The sequence below is a fragment of the Cryphonectria parasitica genome (assembly GCF_011745365.1).
Source record: "Cryphonectria parasitica EP155 unplaced genomic scaffold M406scaffold_5, whole genome shotgun sequence".
NCBI classification, from domain to species: Eukaryota; Fungi; Ascomycota; class Sordariomycetes; order Diaporthales; family Cryphonectriaceae; genus Cryphonectria; species Cryphonectria parasitica.
In genome coordinates this window covers 1,368,107-1,381,618 of record NW_024468913.1, presented here as the reverse complement: position 1 = coordinate 1,381,618, position 13,512 = coordinate 1,368,107, and the positions used below count along the sequence as shown (strand labels likewise).

The following is a 13,512-nucleotide window of genomic DNA, read 5'->3' as shown; positions in this document are numbered from 1 at the left end:
ACTATACTACGGAAGATCTTCCGTAGTCATTTGATGAGAAAGGTTCTGAACAATGTACTCATCAAGTCACAGATATTAGGAGCACAAGTACCTGCTACTTGGACTCAACTGGTTCTAATTTCGAAAGTGACAGTAATGAGCGGTGTAACTGATGATTCTCGTTCTCGGACTGACCTGGCTGCTCTCGCATCCATCTTCAAATAGTTACCAGGCCAGGCAGGCATACCTTAAGTAATTTCTTGCTATGGCACCACCACCTACATTGACTACCTTCTAAAACTACCATTTTTATCTATTCTTGGTGTTGAGCACTCTTCTCGCCTATGTTGAAAAACTCCATTGCACATCTGGAGTAGCACTCTGGAACATTGTGGGATGACTCTCAGTAGCCAAGCAACAGGAAGGAACTCACCGACCTGGGCCTGAGCGGAGCCTTTGAGACGCCTCTGCGTACGCATGATCGTGTCCCCGGGTAGTCCAGCACCATTCACTTCGCATCTATATGCCAGGTTTGCGAACCTGTACGATATAGAAGAGAATCTCAAAGAGCTGCCGGACGTATTCATGCATATACATTTCATTGTGCTTCAATTTGGACGGATACTCATTACTTCTTCCTTCTCCCTTCTTTGTTTCTATATTCATTCTCTGCAACCATCTTTTTACAAATCCCGAGTCGCGGCTGCTCTGCTCTTATGCTGAAAGCCGGGGTGGGCGGGTTCTTGCGCATCGACGCGAGAGTTTTCCTAATTTTCTCTGGAATACGCCCTCCTCTCTTTACTCCCAATAATTTGTTTTGTTCTCCCTTTTACTGATTATCACTTGTTTCAAACAGTTGCAGTCATAGCTGGTTAGATATCTGCAAAGTCTGCTGCTCACAATCCACCAAGCTCTCTCACGGGGATGCCTGCAGCTCTTGAGTGGGTTCTGGATTGCAGCACTAGGCACTGTGCAGTCCTCTCTGCAGCCTGCCCTCTGACATTTTCTGCCATCTCTGATACATTGGGCAGAACAAGCTTGTTGGAACTCCGATTCACGGTCGAGCTGCGATATAGCAAAGGTTCCCGAGCCAGAACGCTTTTGTATCTTTGGTTATACTTGAACCATATCCGTTCTGCTATACTTGGAAACAGTTTAAGCATTAGTACAAGGCGCTTACATCTTATACTAGCTAGGCCTGCTGATTCGATCGGGCCGCCATTCGCTCCTCGTGCTGCCAAGAGAGCCGAAGATCTCATTCTTGATTCCATTCGGTTGCTTCCAAACAGTCTCTGCTTGACTCTATACTTGCAATCTGGCAATTCGTTAGTACAACTCTGTTAAATCATATCTAGTCAGAAGTTTCAACTGCAGAACACAACAGCGCGACTCAGCTCGCTGTATAGTGGGCAAGGTAGCCGGGTTATCACTAGCTTGCCATCTGTTCCTCCGAGCCCTCCATCATATGAGGAACTTGAGGATCCGCCTTTACTAATACCAAATGAATCTTTGCGTAAGTACATGTCTGAATTAGTCTTGATAATTCTGCTAATGCAGATCGCAGCGTCCGGCACATCCAGCTCCAAAAAGTAGCGGCGTGAGAGCTCTCGCAGGAGTACCGATACAGTCAGCCTCAAGACTGTCTACAAGAAGATGCATGACATGTCTGAACAACAAAGGAGGATAGCAGATTCTCTGCATCAAGCACTTGCAAAAATGAAAGCTCGGATATTGGAACTCCATATACTGTTGACGGATCATTCTGAAAAATACAATGAATTAATAGCTGAGGTGAACAGGCTGGATGAACGGATTGAGCGAGGGTCAGAGGAGCTTGATTGCTAGTTAGATGAGCAGATGGTGGGCGTAAAATTTGAGCTTGAGGGCTGGGTTAGAGAGGAACTCGGAGAAGCAGTTAATACAATCAAGCAACACATCACCCAAGCTAATGTTAGCATTGAATTCCAATAATTTGTATCAATTTTCTGGTCCTGATGCTGGAACTTGTTGTATCTCTCTCGAAAACATAACGCGCGAAAGTAGCTTCGGAGAGCAGCTGAAAGTCGATCCTGATTCTTTCCGGGATCAAGACCAGGTGGGGCGAAGTATAGAGACCAGTCCTGCACAGGAAGGTTGTCCGCTCAACGTGAGGTCTGAGAAAGGATTCAATGAACGCGCACGTACTGCCCTTTCCCTTCGTGCCAGCAACATGAACTTCTCAAATTCGTGAGTGTACAATCCTACAGTAGCTGTTGAGATGGAAAGAGGGAACTGCAGCAAATAACAAACCGTATGCCCAAGTTTCTGAAGCCATCCTGCCATGCCAAGCACTGCCGGTTTGCCTCTACCAGCAAGTCCAACAGCAGGTAGAGCCACCTTCGAAAGACCTGTATGTATGATATCGGTCGATCGCAGCTTCGACTTACTGCGCAGAAGTGCTAAAGCAGCCTTCGAGAAGTCAGCAGATGTAATCGAGGTACAAAGTAACGAGGAAAGTCTTCTAGCAAAACCTCTCTCCATGCTGGTGAACCAGAACTAGGGCGCCGTCGCCCTTGAAAAAGAACGAACAGCCACCTTAGCAATGAGCAAGGGCTTATGCAACCCAAGCGTGCCTGTGTAAACAACAACAGGTAACGAAGGGCCACACGGGCACAAGTACAGGGTGCCGCCGCTGTGCAATTTTTGTATAATAGTTCTTTCGACGGTATGGTCTTTGTTTTGAGTGATTCGGGCAGGTCAACCTCCATGTTACCTCTTTGCTCGTCTGGACTTATGAATACGCGGTGATGCATCTCAACAGCGGGCTAGCATTCCTCCAGTGCATTCGCTTGCAGATGAGTAGATCGAGCAATATCTCAATAAGGATGTTCGTATTCCCACGATATCCTAGAGTTAGTATCTCACATTATATCCTAGGAATTAGATTACTGGAAGACCTGGGTGCTCATCCACGGCTATTACTGGTTATCTGATGCAGCATTTCTTCAGGGATTACTGGTCGTCGAAGCGCTGTCCGCACTATAATTACTAGTCGTCAAAGCACTATAATTACTGGCCCGCGTTCCGCCGACGTCAGTTTTCATTAGCTGGCTGGGTCCAGGTAACCTCTCTTCCCCTGTACACAGAGCGTGTTCTGCTTCCTAACAAGTCTTCTAATCTTTCTGATTCAAGTCTATTACTCTCTTCAAAGCCCTCTGACCCCGAGAAAACATCATTCCCACATAATAAAAGGCCTGCTCCTCTGAAGACAAAATCAAGCTGCAGAGTCAGCGCTCGCTTAGCGCTTAATTTTGTGGCAGTGATATAATAGATTTGATTGGTGTAAGGCGGTTTTGTTGGTATGAGGAGGCTTCCCTGGTGAGCAGGTAGGATGGCATCCTTAGCGCTTAATCTTGAGGCGATATGTGTAATAGGTGTGATTGGTGTGAGGAGATTGCATTGGTGTGAGGAAGTTGCATTGGTATATAGAGGTTGCATTGGTGTGAGAAGGCTTTCTTGATGGGATGGCATGAACAGAATAATTAGCTCATCTTGTAAGGGAGAATCAAGCTACGAGAAAGCAGTAATAAATTGCAATAAGGTTGTAATAGCTCTTATTATCTAGCAGCATCATAGCTACCCTCTGATAAACCTCAGCTTATTGATTATATAAATCAGAATATTTATATATCATCTTTCTAAAATATGCTCCAATATACAATGCAGAGAGAACATTGAGAAGATACAAAGAGAACATTGTTTTACATTGCTCCGATGGGATCCCTCTAGTCCACATATATCTGCAGACTCTATAATGACATTGGGTTAGCTGATTATTCCGAATGGGCTACTACCCGGTTTTGGGAATATGTTATCCAAAAGGAATTTTTCCCCGAGAAAAGATGAGCTGTTTCATTGCAGCAGCTTCCTACTCACCAGTCTGACGATCGGAGACGAGTAGACCTTATCGTGGAAGACTTAAATGAATTGAATAAAGCAGCGGTTCTTTTCATGAAAGCCAAATAGGCTAGTGCAGGTTAAACAGATTTGAACTAAGTTGAGTTCCAAGCACTGGAAGCTGCCGCAGCATTCTGTGTAACTCTTCCGGCGAAACAGCCTATCTGGATAATGACATGCGTTGGCGTTACTACACAGCTATGGTTGTTCGACTTTGCAAGCTTCTATCTCATCCCTTACGTTCCACGCGATCCTAGGCTTTCAGATAAAGACAGCTATCTGAACGTCAGATCGCATAGCAAAGAGATTGAAGAAGCGATTGATTTCATCAAGAGACATCCGCGGCTATCGAAGCAGATCCTTGAAGAAATAACAGCCAAGTCTCACTCTGCATCTACTGCAGCCCTATCTACACCAGGCCCGAGCTCTGCGCAGAACATTGCCAATCCCGGATGCAATGTACGAAACAATGTGCGAGGGCCAGTGACTCACTGGCCCTAGGCCGTGCACGGCCCAGCCAGCCAGCCAACAGCCAGACCTGTTGATAGCTTTAGTTAGTCGCCCTCGTGGCTTTTCTCTTCTTTTCTCTTCTCTTTAGCGCACTGCAATACGAGCTTTTTTCCTCGCATAAACAAACTATGGCACGAAGCTGACCTTCTGGCGGAGCCAATACCTCGCAGTCAAGATGCATGAATCCGAATGGAAATGCTGGGTATGCTAGGCAAGCATGGCAGATCATATACTCTCAAAACAGCGTAGGGCGAAGAATGTAAAGTATCAATCGACAGATAGCTTCTCCAGATTGTAAGAGGAAGAAGCGTATTTGCTAAAATATTGAAAGACAGCATAGTATATTATGTTTTGGATGATGACTTGAAAACTACCCACAATTGAGAAGGATTTCTGGTTTAGATTATCTAACAATATCCCCCTCGATTTAGCTAGCTCAATCAAAATTGCTCATTGCAGATAAATAGCTTGATTGATTGTTTCGAGAATAAGAAATAAAGCAAACCATACATAGTATTGCATTGCTATTCAGAGTTCTCGTGCGTATGTTCAGAACAAGAATCAAATTTGATCTCTATTCTTTGATCGCCCTTCATATCTTCCTATGCAGCGTTATACGTACGCCAGCAAATGCGGGTTGGCTTTGTAGTTTTTAAGCGAGCATCCACGCCTATACAACATTGTTCAAGAGCTCGGAGGCTGCTGTTCTCGTTTTCGAGCAGGATTCCCATGCAAGATCCCTATTCGTCTTGATACGTATAGGCAGAGATAACGCTAGATAAAGGCGCAACTGATGAGTATGTAATAAATTGTGAGAATCAGTACTTGTACTGTAGTGCTGCAAAAGAGAATCGCTCTTCAGAAGGAGACCTCCAGCAATATACACTGAGAAGATTGATATGCTCGTAGCTTGGTTGCTCGTTGTATAACAGAAACATAGTGTAGAAGGCACTCTAGGGGCTGTACAAATGGTAGAAGGGAAGATGCTTCTTCAATTATTCTATCTCAAGGCACGCTTGCCAATTGCCTTCTATATAGAAAGGCAATTGGCACTAGTCCCAACTAGGCTAGCGTACCTGGCGACTCACTGCCTTTCCATTGAATGGCCCAGGCCAGTGAGTCAGGTGGCCACCCAGGCCTCATTCACTTGAGGCCCCTATGGCCACTGCCACACATAGGTTCACAAGCAGGTAGCAAGTTATCGCAATACAACAGTGCAAGTTGAGCCCCGAGAACAATGTCTCCATTAAGTTGCATGCGTAGCTAATGTACTAGAGATTAGTATAAATTATGTAAGATATTTATTATGCAGTATACATACCAGAATATTCCGTTCAGAATCAGCTTCACGGATACCTAACTGAAGAACTTCGTTGCAATGCGTGATCGGAAGGTAGATCCGGATGCAAGAATCCTGGCGCTGTTTCGAAAATAAGTAATAAGTTGATAAAGCACATGAATCAGCCCTTCTATGCGGGTAAATCCCAAAAAAGTCCCCACCAGAGAAGAAGAATGTAATATCTATAACTCTTTTAAAATCGATTACATAGTATCGTTCCCAGGAGTTCAGGCGCTGTTGCATCGCATTCGTTATCATGCTGAAGTAAACAGAATCATTAGAAGGATTTGGCGTATCCCATATAGGAAAACGTAATAAGCTTGCTGGAAGCTTTAAGCTTATGTGTTCATCCTAAATATAAATCAGTTTCTGTAATTTATAATACATAGAAGGGATATACCATAAATGAAGCCATAATGCCTGTAAAAGCTTTTGCATCCTCAACAATATATGCGCAATATTCCGACATTTCAGGAAGGAAAACAAAGACGTTCAATTCTTTTGATGCCGTCCGAGTCAAGCATCAGTCTCACTATATGCCCGCGGGTTGGTGGCATAAGTAAAGGCAGCTGCCCACGCTCGAAAAATTCAATATCATTCAGAAGGATTGAACGCTGCAGCAAATGCCTTGCACAATGGGCTGCGCTGATCATCGCAACGAATCGCTAAAAAAAAACATATAGCACGAAAGCTCGGATAATCTCGAGAATCTCAGAAGGCAAACAGCACAGCTCCAGGATCTCAATTCTATCAGCCACGATTTTCAAAGCATTTGTGTCGCAGGAACAGCCGTCTTTGAGACGAAGTGGCAATGCTCTAAGCCAGAAACTCCGATATAATGCGATCATGTAGAGATGAGCAAGTGCCTGAGACCTCTTCGCATTGTATTGTTGAACAAATATATAAGTGCAATCGTAATGAATAGTTACAGGTCTCAGCGAATGCGTGCAGACTGAGCAGAACGGTTGCTAGCATAGGCGGAATCCATCGATGTATGTGAACTGATGGCCGAGTTCTGGGAAAAGGAATTTCCCAGTTGTTTTTAGATCTGCATGTACTATGCGAATTAGCAACAACCATGTGAAAGAAACGAATAATAAATCTTACAAGCTGTGACCTCTTCGCTTGCAAAAATCACGCCAGCACAGCTGCCACACCTCGGCTGTATAGCCAAATAACGCTTCCCAAATGTAACAAGTGCCATGATCACCTGTATGGGTATTTTCATGCGAAGCAGCTGCTAAGACTTGAACCTGAAGCTTGTGAAAAGCTGTTGTATTCTCGAGAATACGTTGTTAACGCCATCGAAAAAGGGAGCTCTTTATCAATAAGTCGTAATTTCTAAAGATGCGCCGCAAGTCACGTGATATAATCAAGCTAGTTGCAGGGCTTAGCTAAGGAACATCTGCTCTTGCCTCCTCAATGAGTTGATGCTCTATGAAGCGCTCTGGAGATCTACTGATAGCTGCTGGGAAAGAGTATTTTAACCTAAGCGCGCCTATATGGATTCAAAGATCAAGAACAGACTCAAAAGATACTTATCATAATACCGAAAGTTGCTCTGCTTAAGCTCATCAATTGCAAAACCCGAAGATGAGTCAAACCATGAATTATCTAATCTATACAATTCTTCGCTCGTTGAATCCTGACTAGCCCTTGTTACTCATATCTTCTCTCATGACCTGTATATGGAATGGAGTTTGTGCTCTGATCATTGTTCCGATCCCTCATGGCTGTTGTTTTTCCTACCAGAAATTAGCTGCTGATATGTTATTAGATAGATGGGTAGTAAGAATTACTCTTTGCTTTGACCTTGTCGCATAGATTTAACCTTCTCCCGCAATATTTGAACGCCCAGTTCAGGGTTGCCTTGAATAAGAATCGCAATGCTCTGATTGTTGCTATTCCGAAGATATGTCTGTAGTTCTTGTAGCATTGTATCTCGCTTATCTATTCCGATTTTAGACCATAGCAGTATTGGAATCTTCATAACTGACTTCGCAATATTTTTAGCTGTGCGTTTCTGTAGCAGCGTAAGTAACATTGTTGCACTATCGTTGAAGTTGCCCGCCATGTAAGACTCGGCAGCTGAAAACTTGATAAGATGCGCTTAGAGATGCGCGAGTATTGATGCTTGCCAGCCACCGTGCTACAACTCCACCTACAAATCTCTGATTTGCTTACATCCGGAGCTAATACATCCCGGGATTAGTAACTAGTGACTATTCCTGTCTGTATATCCTATGCCAGCAGGTTTTGATCAATAAGTATTGCCCATGATTTGTCTTGATAAAAGCACTAGCTCGGACAATAAACAATAATATTTCATGCCTAAAAATTGATCTTCTACTACTGAAGAGGAAGAAAGATGACAGATAACAGAATCGAACACTTGGCTTTGCTTGATCTGCAATTCGCAACTTCAGCTCTACAGTAATATCCGAATCTATTTACATGGTCTGAGCTGGTGTTCGTAAGATCATCATCACAGCTCTGGAACCTGGCCAAGCATTCTCTTGGGACATTGCGTGATGACTTTTCTGATTGGTGTACGAGACCGAAGCGAAAAGTCTCGTAAAGGAGAAAGGTCCGCCTCACCTCGTCCGGCTGGCCAAGGCAGTCGGCATTTTTTGAAGCGAAAACGAGGTTCTGTAGAGTGTTGGCTGCTTACTCTGAGTCTCTGCTGGATTAGGGGTTGGTATTCGGCTTCTTGGGGTACTCCGTCCCTCTCCTTTGAAACACTGAGTGAGTGCCTGGGCAGCTGACCAGCGATCTGCCGGATCAGTTCGTGCCATTCCTCCTATAACTGCGACTTGATGCACCCTCTTCAAGGCTGCAGACCGCACTTCGCTTGGGGTTTTGAACTTGCCAGATTCAATGAGCTCACGCAAACCATCGACGTCGAGCGTCCACATGACAGTGACAAAGAGGGACCAAATATCCAGCTTGCCTTGATTTCCAGGAAGAGTCTTGTCGAATAGTTCAGAGTTTGCATATGGTAAACTGCCAGCGAAAGTTGTCGCGCAAGATAGTCGGTTGGAGATACCGAAATCCCCAAGCTGAAAAGTGTATTAGCCGTCTGGACCCAGCATGTAAAGGATGTTCTCTGGCTTCACGTCTCGATGGACAATGTCGATCGAGGTAAGGTAGTCAAGTGCCTGAAGCATCTGGAAAAGCATAGTCTCGGCAAGGCTGGAAACTTCGACTCTCCCACCTAGCACCAAGGAATGCAGATTGCTGTCCTTGAGACCCATGAATATCGCTACTCCCCTACGAGTCGAGAGACTAGCTAGCAGGCAGCCTATTCACAGGCTGGTGATTGGTGGCGGAGTGACTCTCGCATACAGGTTTATAGTTTCCCTGAATATCTTTTCGCAGTAGCTACCTAGTTCGTTGGTTTGATTTTATTTCCTATCTTTGCAATGCCCTCCCACTCGTACTGCACAGACTAGGATCTCTTACGAGTACATTTCGATGCCCCCCACCATTCCACTTCTAGAGATAAGCCCCTCATGCCTTTTACCACCGCCGGATCATACGGACACCTCTAACGAGTCAGGGATACATCAATCCTGCCCAACCTGATCCCGATTTGATGCGAAATCCAGAATTCTGCCGAATGATTGGTGGCAGCGCTCAATCAAAATAGCGAATAAGTTTCAAATGGCCCAAATCTCTGTCTATTGATTTCTGTTGTTCGCAGCTAGAGTGAGCACTTAAATGCTTGTAGTGGAGATAATCCATTGTTGAGGGTTGCATGTTTCTTCAGCTAGAGGATGGTGCAAAGAAACCTTTAGAGATTTTAGTGCAAATTGGTAGATAGAGGACTACGTGTCAAAGGTTATGGGAGTTATCAGGCAGGAATAAGATCTCTTTATAGCACTCATAGAGTCTTTAACTATAAAACAAAGTTCCTGTTTCATCTTGTTTATGTTTTCCTGTACTCTATTACTACTTATCCTGTTCATGTATGCTTTTCGAATCAAACACTTTTAAGCAGCTCAATCAAAATGGTTGAGCATTCAGTCCTCTATATCTTCGCCAGGTCTGGGTATGATACTATACAGATACCAAAACCAGCCCCTTGTGGCAGAGGCCATAGGGGCCTCGAGTGAATGAGGCCTGGCTGGCCACACTGACTCACTAACCTGGGCCATTCACTGGAAAGGGAGTGAGTCGCTGGGTGCGCTAGCCTAGTTGGGACTAGTGCCAGTTGCTGGCTCTACAGAAAAGCAACTGGCAAAGCGTGCCTTGAGATAGATTAATTGAAGAACCATCTTCCCTTATACCATTTGTAGTACACCATAGAGTGCCTTCTACAAGTGGTAGCTACGATCATACACTGCATTGAGGAATCCCTTGAGGATTCACCCCACGAAGCCACTGCGCTGATACGCCCACCTGGGAAATCAGCAGCCTTGGCAACCCGAAAACGACCAAAACACCAAAAGCTCACTATCGCGAAGATCGTGGCCATCTACACAACAGCCCTTGGCACCACGCTCACCTGAGACCGTGCCACGGACTTCCCTGACGCGTTACGCTCACCTGAGACCTCGCGAACAGGCCTTTTCATCAAAAAACACGCCCACAGGCATTCACAAGCATTCACAGCTAAGCTGTTTTTTCCTTTTACCCCGTCGCTGGTGGAAGCCCTGGCAGTTGAAATCAGCAAGCACACTCTGATCCTCGCAAGCACCATAGACATCCTCGCACAGACACCACGAGTTACCCTGGTTACAGCACGCTCGCCTGAGAAGCCTAAACCATTCTCTAGCCTTCATATTCATCTGTTGCTTATTGCTAATTAGCTTGATTAATAGCGATTCACTGTTGATTTTAACTCTGGTAAGACAATCAGACAAGCTGAGCTAACTATGAGCGGTTTCTCAAAGAACCCAATTCAACCACCTATCTACTATACTACCACAGCCAATCTAGCTGCCAGTCTAGCAACACAGCTAGGCAAAGACTCTAAACTTCTTTACAGATGCTCGATAAGTGAAGATGCGATAGTTTCTCGAGAAGAAGAGACTGCTAGTTAGAACAACCCGTTCCAGGCAGGAGACTATTATAGCAACAGCTCAGCACTATTCGAGTTCTCTGCTGTATAATGCGAGACTAGTACTCTCCAATACAAGGATTCTGAAGAACTAGCTAACTTTTTAAACAACTCTGCTTTCAAAGAGTATATTCGTTATATTAAGATGCAGGCTGATAATGCTAAGATAGCTGCAATTTATGCAAATCTGGAAATTAGGAAGACTTTGGAGGCTGTAGTACATCTTGAGACTTAGCAAGCTATAATAGCTATCAAATAAGAAGCTCTCAATACTCAAGTTAGTAAACAAACTAATATGCTAGCTCAGCTGATACATTACTTCAAGCTTAGCTCTAAAGCTACTGCTTCAGATATTTGCTTTCAGGCTAGCAATAGTAATCTATCCTCTGCTGTATCTGGCTCTTCACAAGATCCAGCAGCTCTCTAATGAGCTATTCACTATAGTGCTGGAAGAGATAATCCTGATAATTCGAGTAATGATTCCAACAACTAAGGAAGCAGTAATGAAAGCTGTTATTCTTCTAATAAGCTTCTAGGATCTGGATTAGGCAATCCTTGTAATCAGTACAATGATACTTCATTCTCTAATTAATTAAGCATTCAGCATGTTACTAAAATGAAGAAAGAGGAACTTAGAGTTTTCAACTCTGAATATAATAACTCTAAAGATGTTAGCATGATTACAGTTAGCAAGGATCTTATCTTTACTGATATTTAGTTCTTTCTAAACTATCTTGAGTTTCTTAAAGATAGTATGAATAATGCTAATATTGAGAACAAGATATTGCATATATTCAGCATCTTACTGCAAAGCGCTGCTATTTACTAGTAGATCAATGAGTTAATCAATACTAAGCATGCTGAGCTTTATTAAGAAGAATATAGCATTGTTACCAATCTTCTAGCTCAGCAATTCGCTATAAAATCTATGCATACTATGCGAAAATTCTGCAAAAGCTATTTAATCTTGAGAAATATTGCTAAGAACGAGTTTGCTCTGCGAAAGTTCATTCAGAAGAACCTCCAATATGCATACAATATAAGCATTCTCAACTGCAAGAATTTCAACTGGAAGAGCATCTTGAATGATATCTGAAGCAAGATGAATGAATGTATTCAGCACTACCTTGCTTCTCCTCGTTGCTACAATACCCTGAATAAGTATATAGAGAAGATTGAGCAAGCTAAGAGCATCTTGATTAATATTGCTGATTAATGCTACTCTGAGTATTACAAAGGAAAGAGTAGTTGTTAAAACTGTTTCCCAGCCTGCAAATACAACTCTTGTATTAGCAGTAACTGCTGCAATAACCGAGATCATTAAGAAAACTGCAATTATAATTGCAGAAGAGATTATAATTATAATTGCTGCAATAAAGATTAATTAAGCTATTATAATAAAAGCATAACTTGTTTCTTAAGATATAAGCTTTGAGATTGCAATTCATACTAAAACTGAAATTCTAACTGCAATAAATCTTAGAATTGCAACTACGATTGTGATTATAATTGATTTAGAAAGGATAGCAAGTCTGAAAATTACAAGAAATGCAACTGGAATTGCTTAGCAACCTCCAACAAAAAGAAAGCTTATAATATTACTGAGAACAAGGATGAAGATATGCTTTCTAAGAACGATAGTAACAATCTATCTTTGCTTAGCAATAGGCAGATATACTGAATTGATAGTTCTGAATGATTGCTCTTGCTAATCTCATTATACTATTCTTAATTATCTAGCTCTGTAAGCTGCATCTATAATCTATGCGAAGTTGATTATTCAGTTAACTGCATATATATCTTCTGTAATAGAGAGTTTGATTTTCGAAGCTAGATGTTTCAGCATGTAGGTGCTTGCTAGGATTGAGATCAGAAGATGAATGTTTTTAAAGAAGTTAAGAGATGTTTGAAGCATATTATGTCTTTTGGAATTACTTCGCCTGAGACAAGCATATCACTGGTTCAATACTGTAATGAAGACATTCTCACGGAAGCTATGCTCGAAAAGCAGCTGAATAAGCTTATCAGCGGTTACACTCACATGAAAATCACTGTACAAGCTACTTCCACCGGATCTGATATGACTCTCTGCAAAGATACTAGTACTGGTTATGATTTGGTAAACTGATAGTTCCTCAGTCAGTTCCCTGCTGCTGAGATCTCGGTTTACAAGCTTCAAAAGATTGGGAGTGTAGGAAAGGATACAATCATGCTATTCAAATATGCTGAATGGGACTTCTACATCTGTAGCAGGCATGCTGATAGCTCTTCTGAACTGCTATGCTAGCATACTGAAGCATAGATCATGAATAATCTACTCGCTAGAGCTCTTATCAGCAACGGATAGCTCAAAGCTTGCAAGGCCATTATCAATTATGAGAACTAGGCTATTATATACTCAGAGCAAAGCAACTTCCAGATGCCTTTCAAGGTTCAGCATTAGGCTCTCTCACCTACAGTGCGAAAGGTAAGGATGGCCTATGCCTATGTTGTTAGCTCTGGCGAGACTGCTCAGATAGCTGTAAGATATACTGAACTGCTTAAAGGCTGCTTATTCTCTTTTATATCGATTCACAGCATTGCGCTGAATGCGCAGGTTGATGCTTCTTCACCTTCTGTAGTAGCTCTGCACAATGCTATGGAGAGAGCTATCAAGATCCCCAAAGGCATGCAGATGGGCACTATT

The 13,512-nt window shown here is 43.0% G+C and overlaps 1 protein-coding gene across 1 annotated transcript; it reads right to left on the bottom strand.

Moving 5' to 3' along the window:
- Positions 1-5,568: 5,568 nt before the first annotated feature.
- On the bottom strand, positions 5,569-6,233 carry M406DRAFT_71015 (uncharacterized protein; the record flags this gene model as incomplete). Its single annotated transcript, XM_040925388.1, has 4 exons — positions 5,569-5,688; positions 5,747-5,845; positions 5,972-6,115; positions 6,165-6,233. 4 exons carry the CDS (start codon positions 6,231-6,233, stop codon positions 5,569-5,571), a joined length of 432 nt encoding a protein of 143 aa, XP_040775407.1.
- Positions 6,234-13,512: the final 7,279 nt, after the last annotated feature.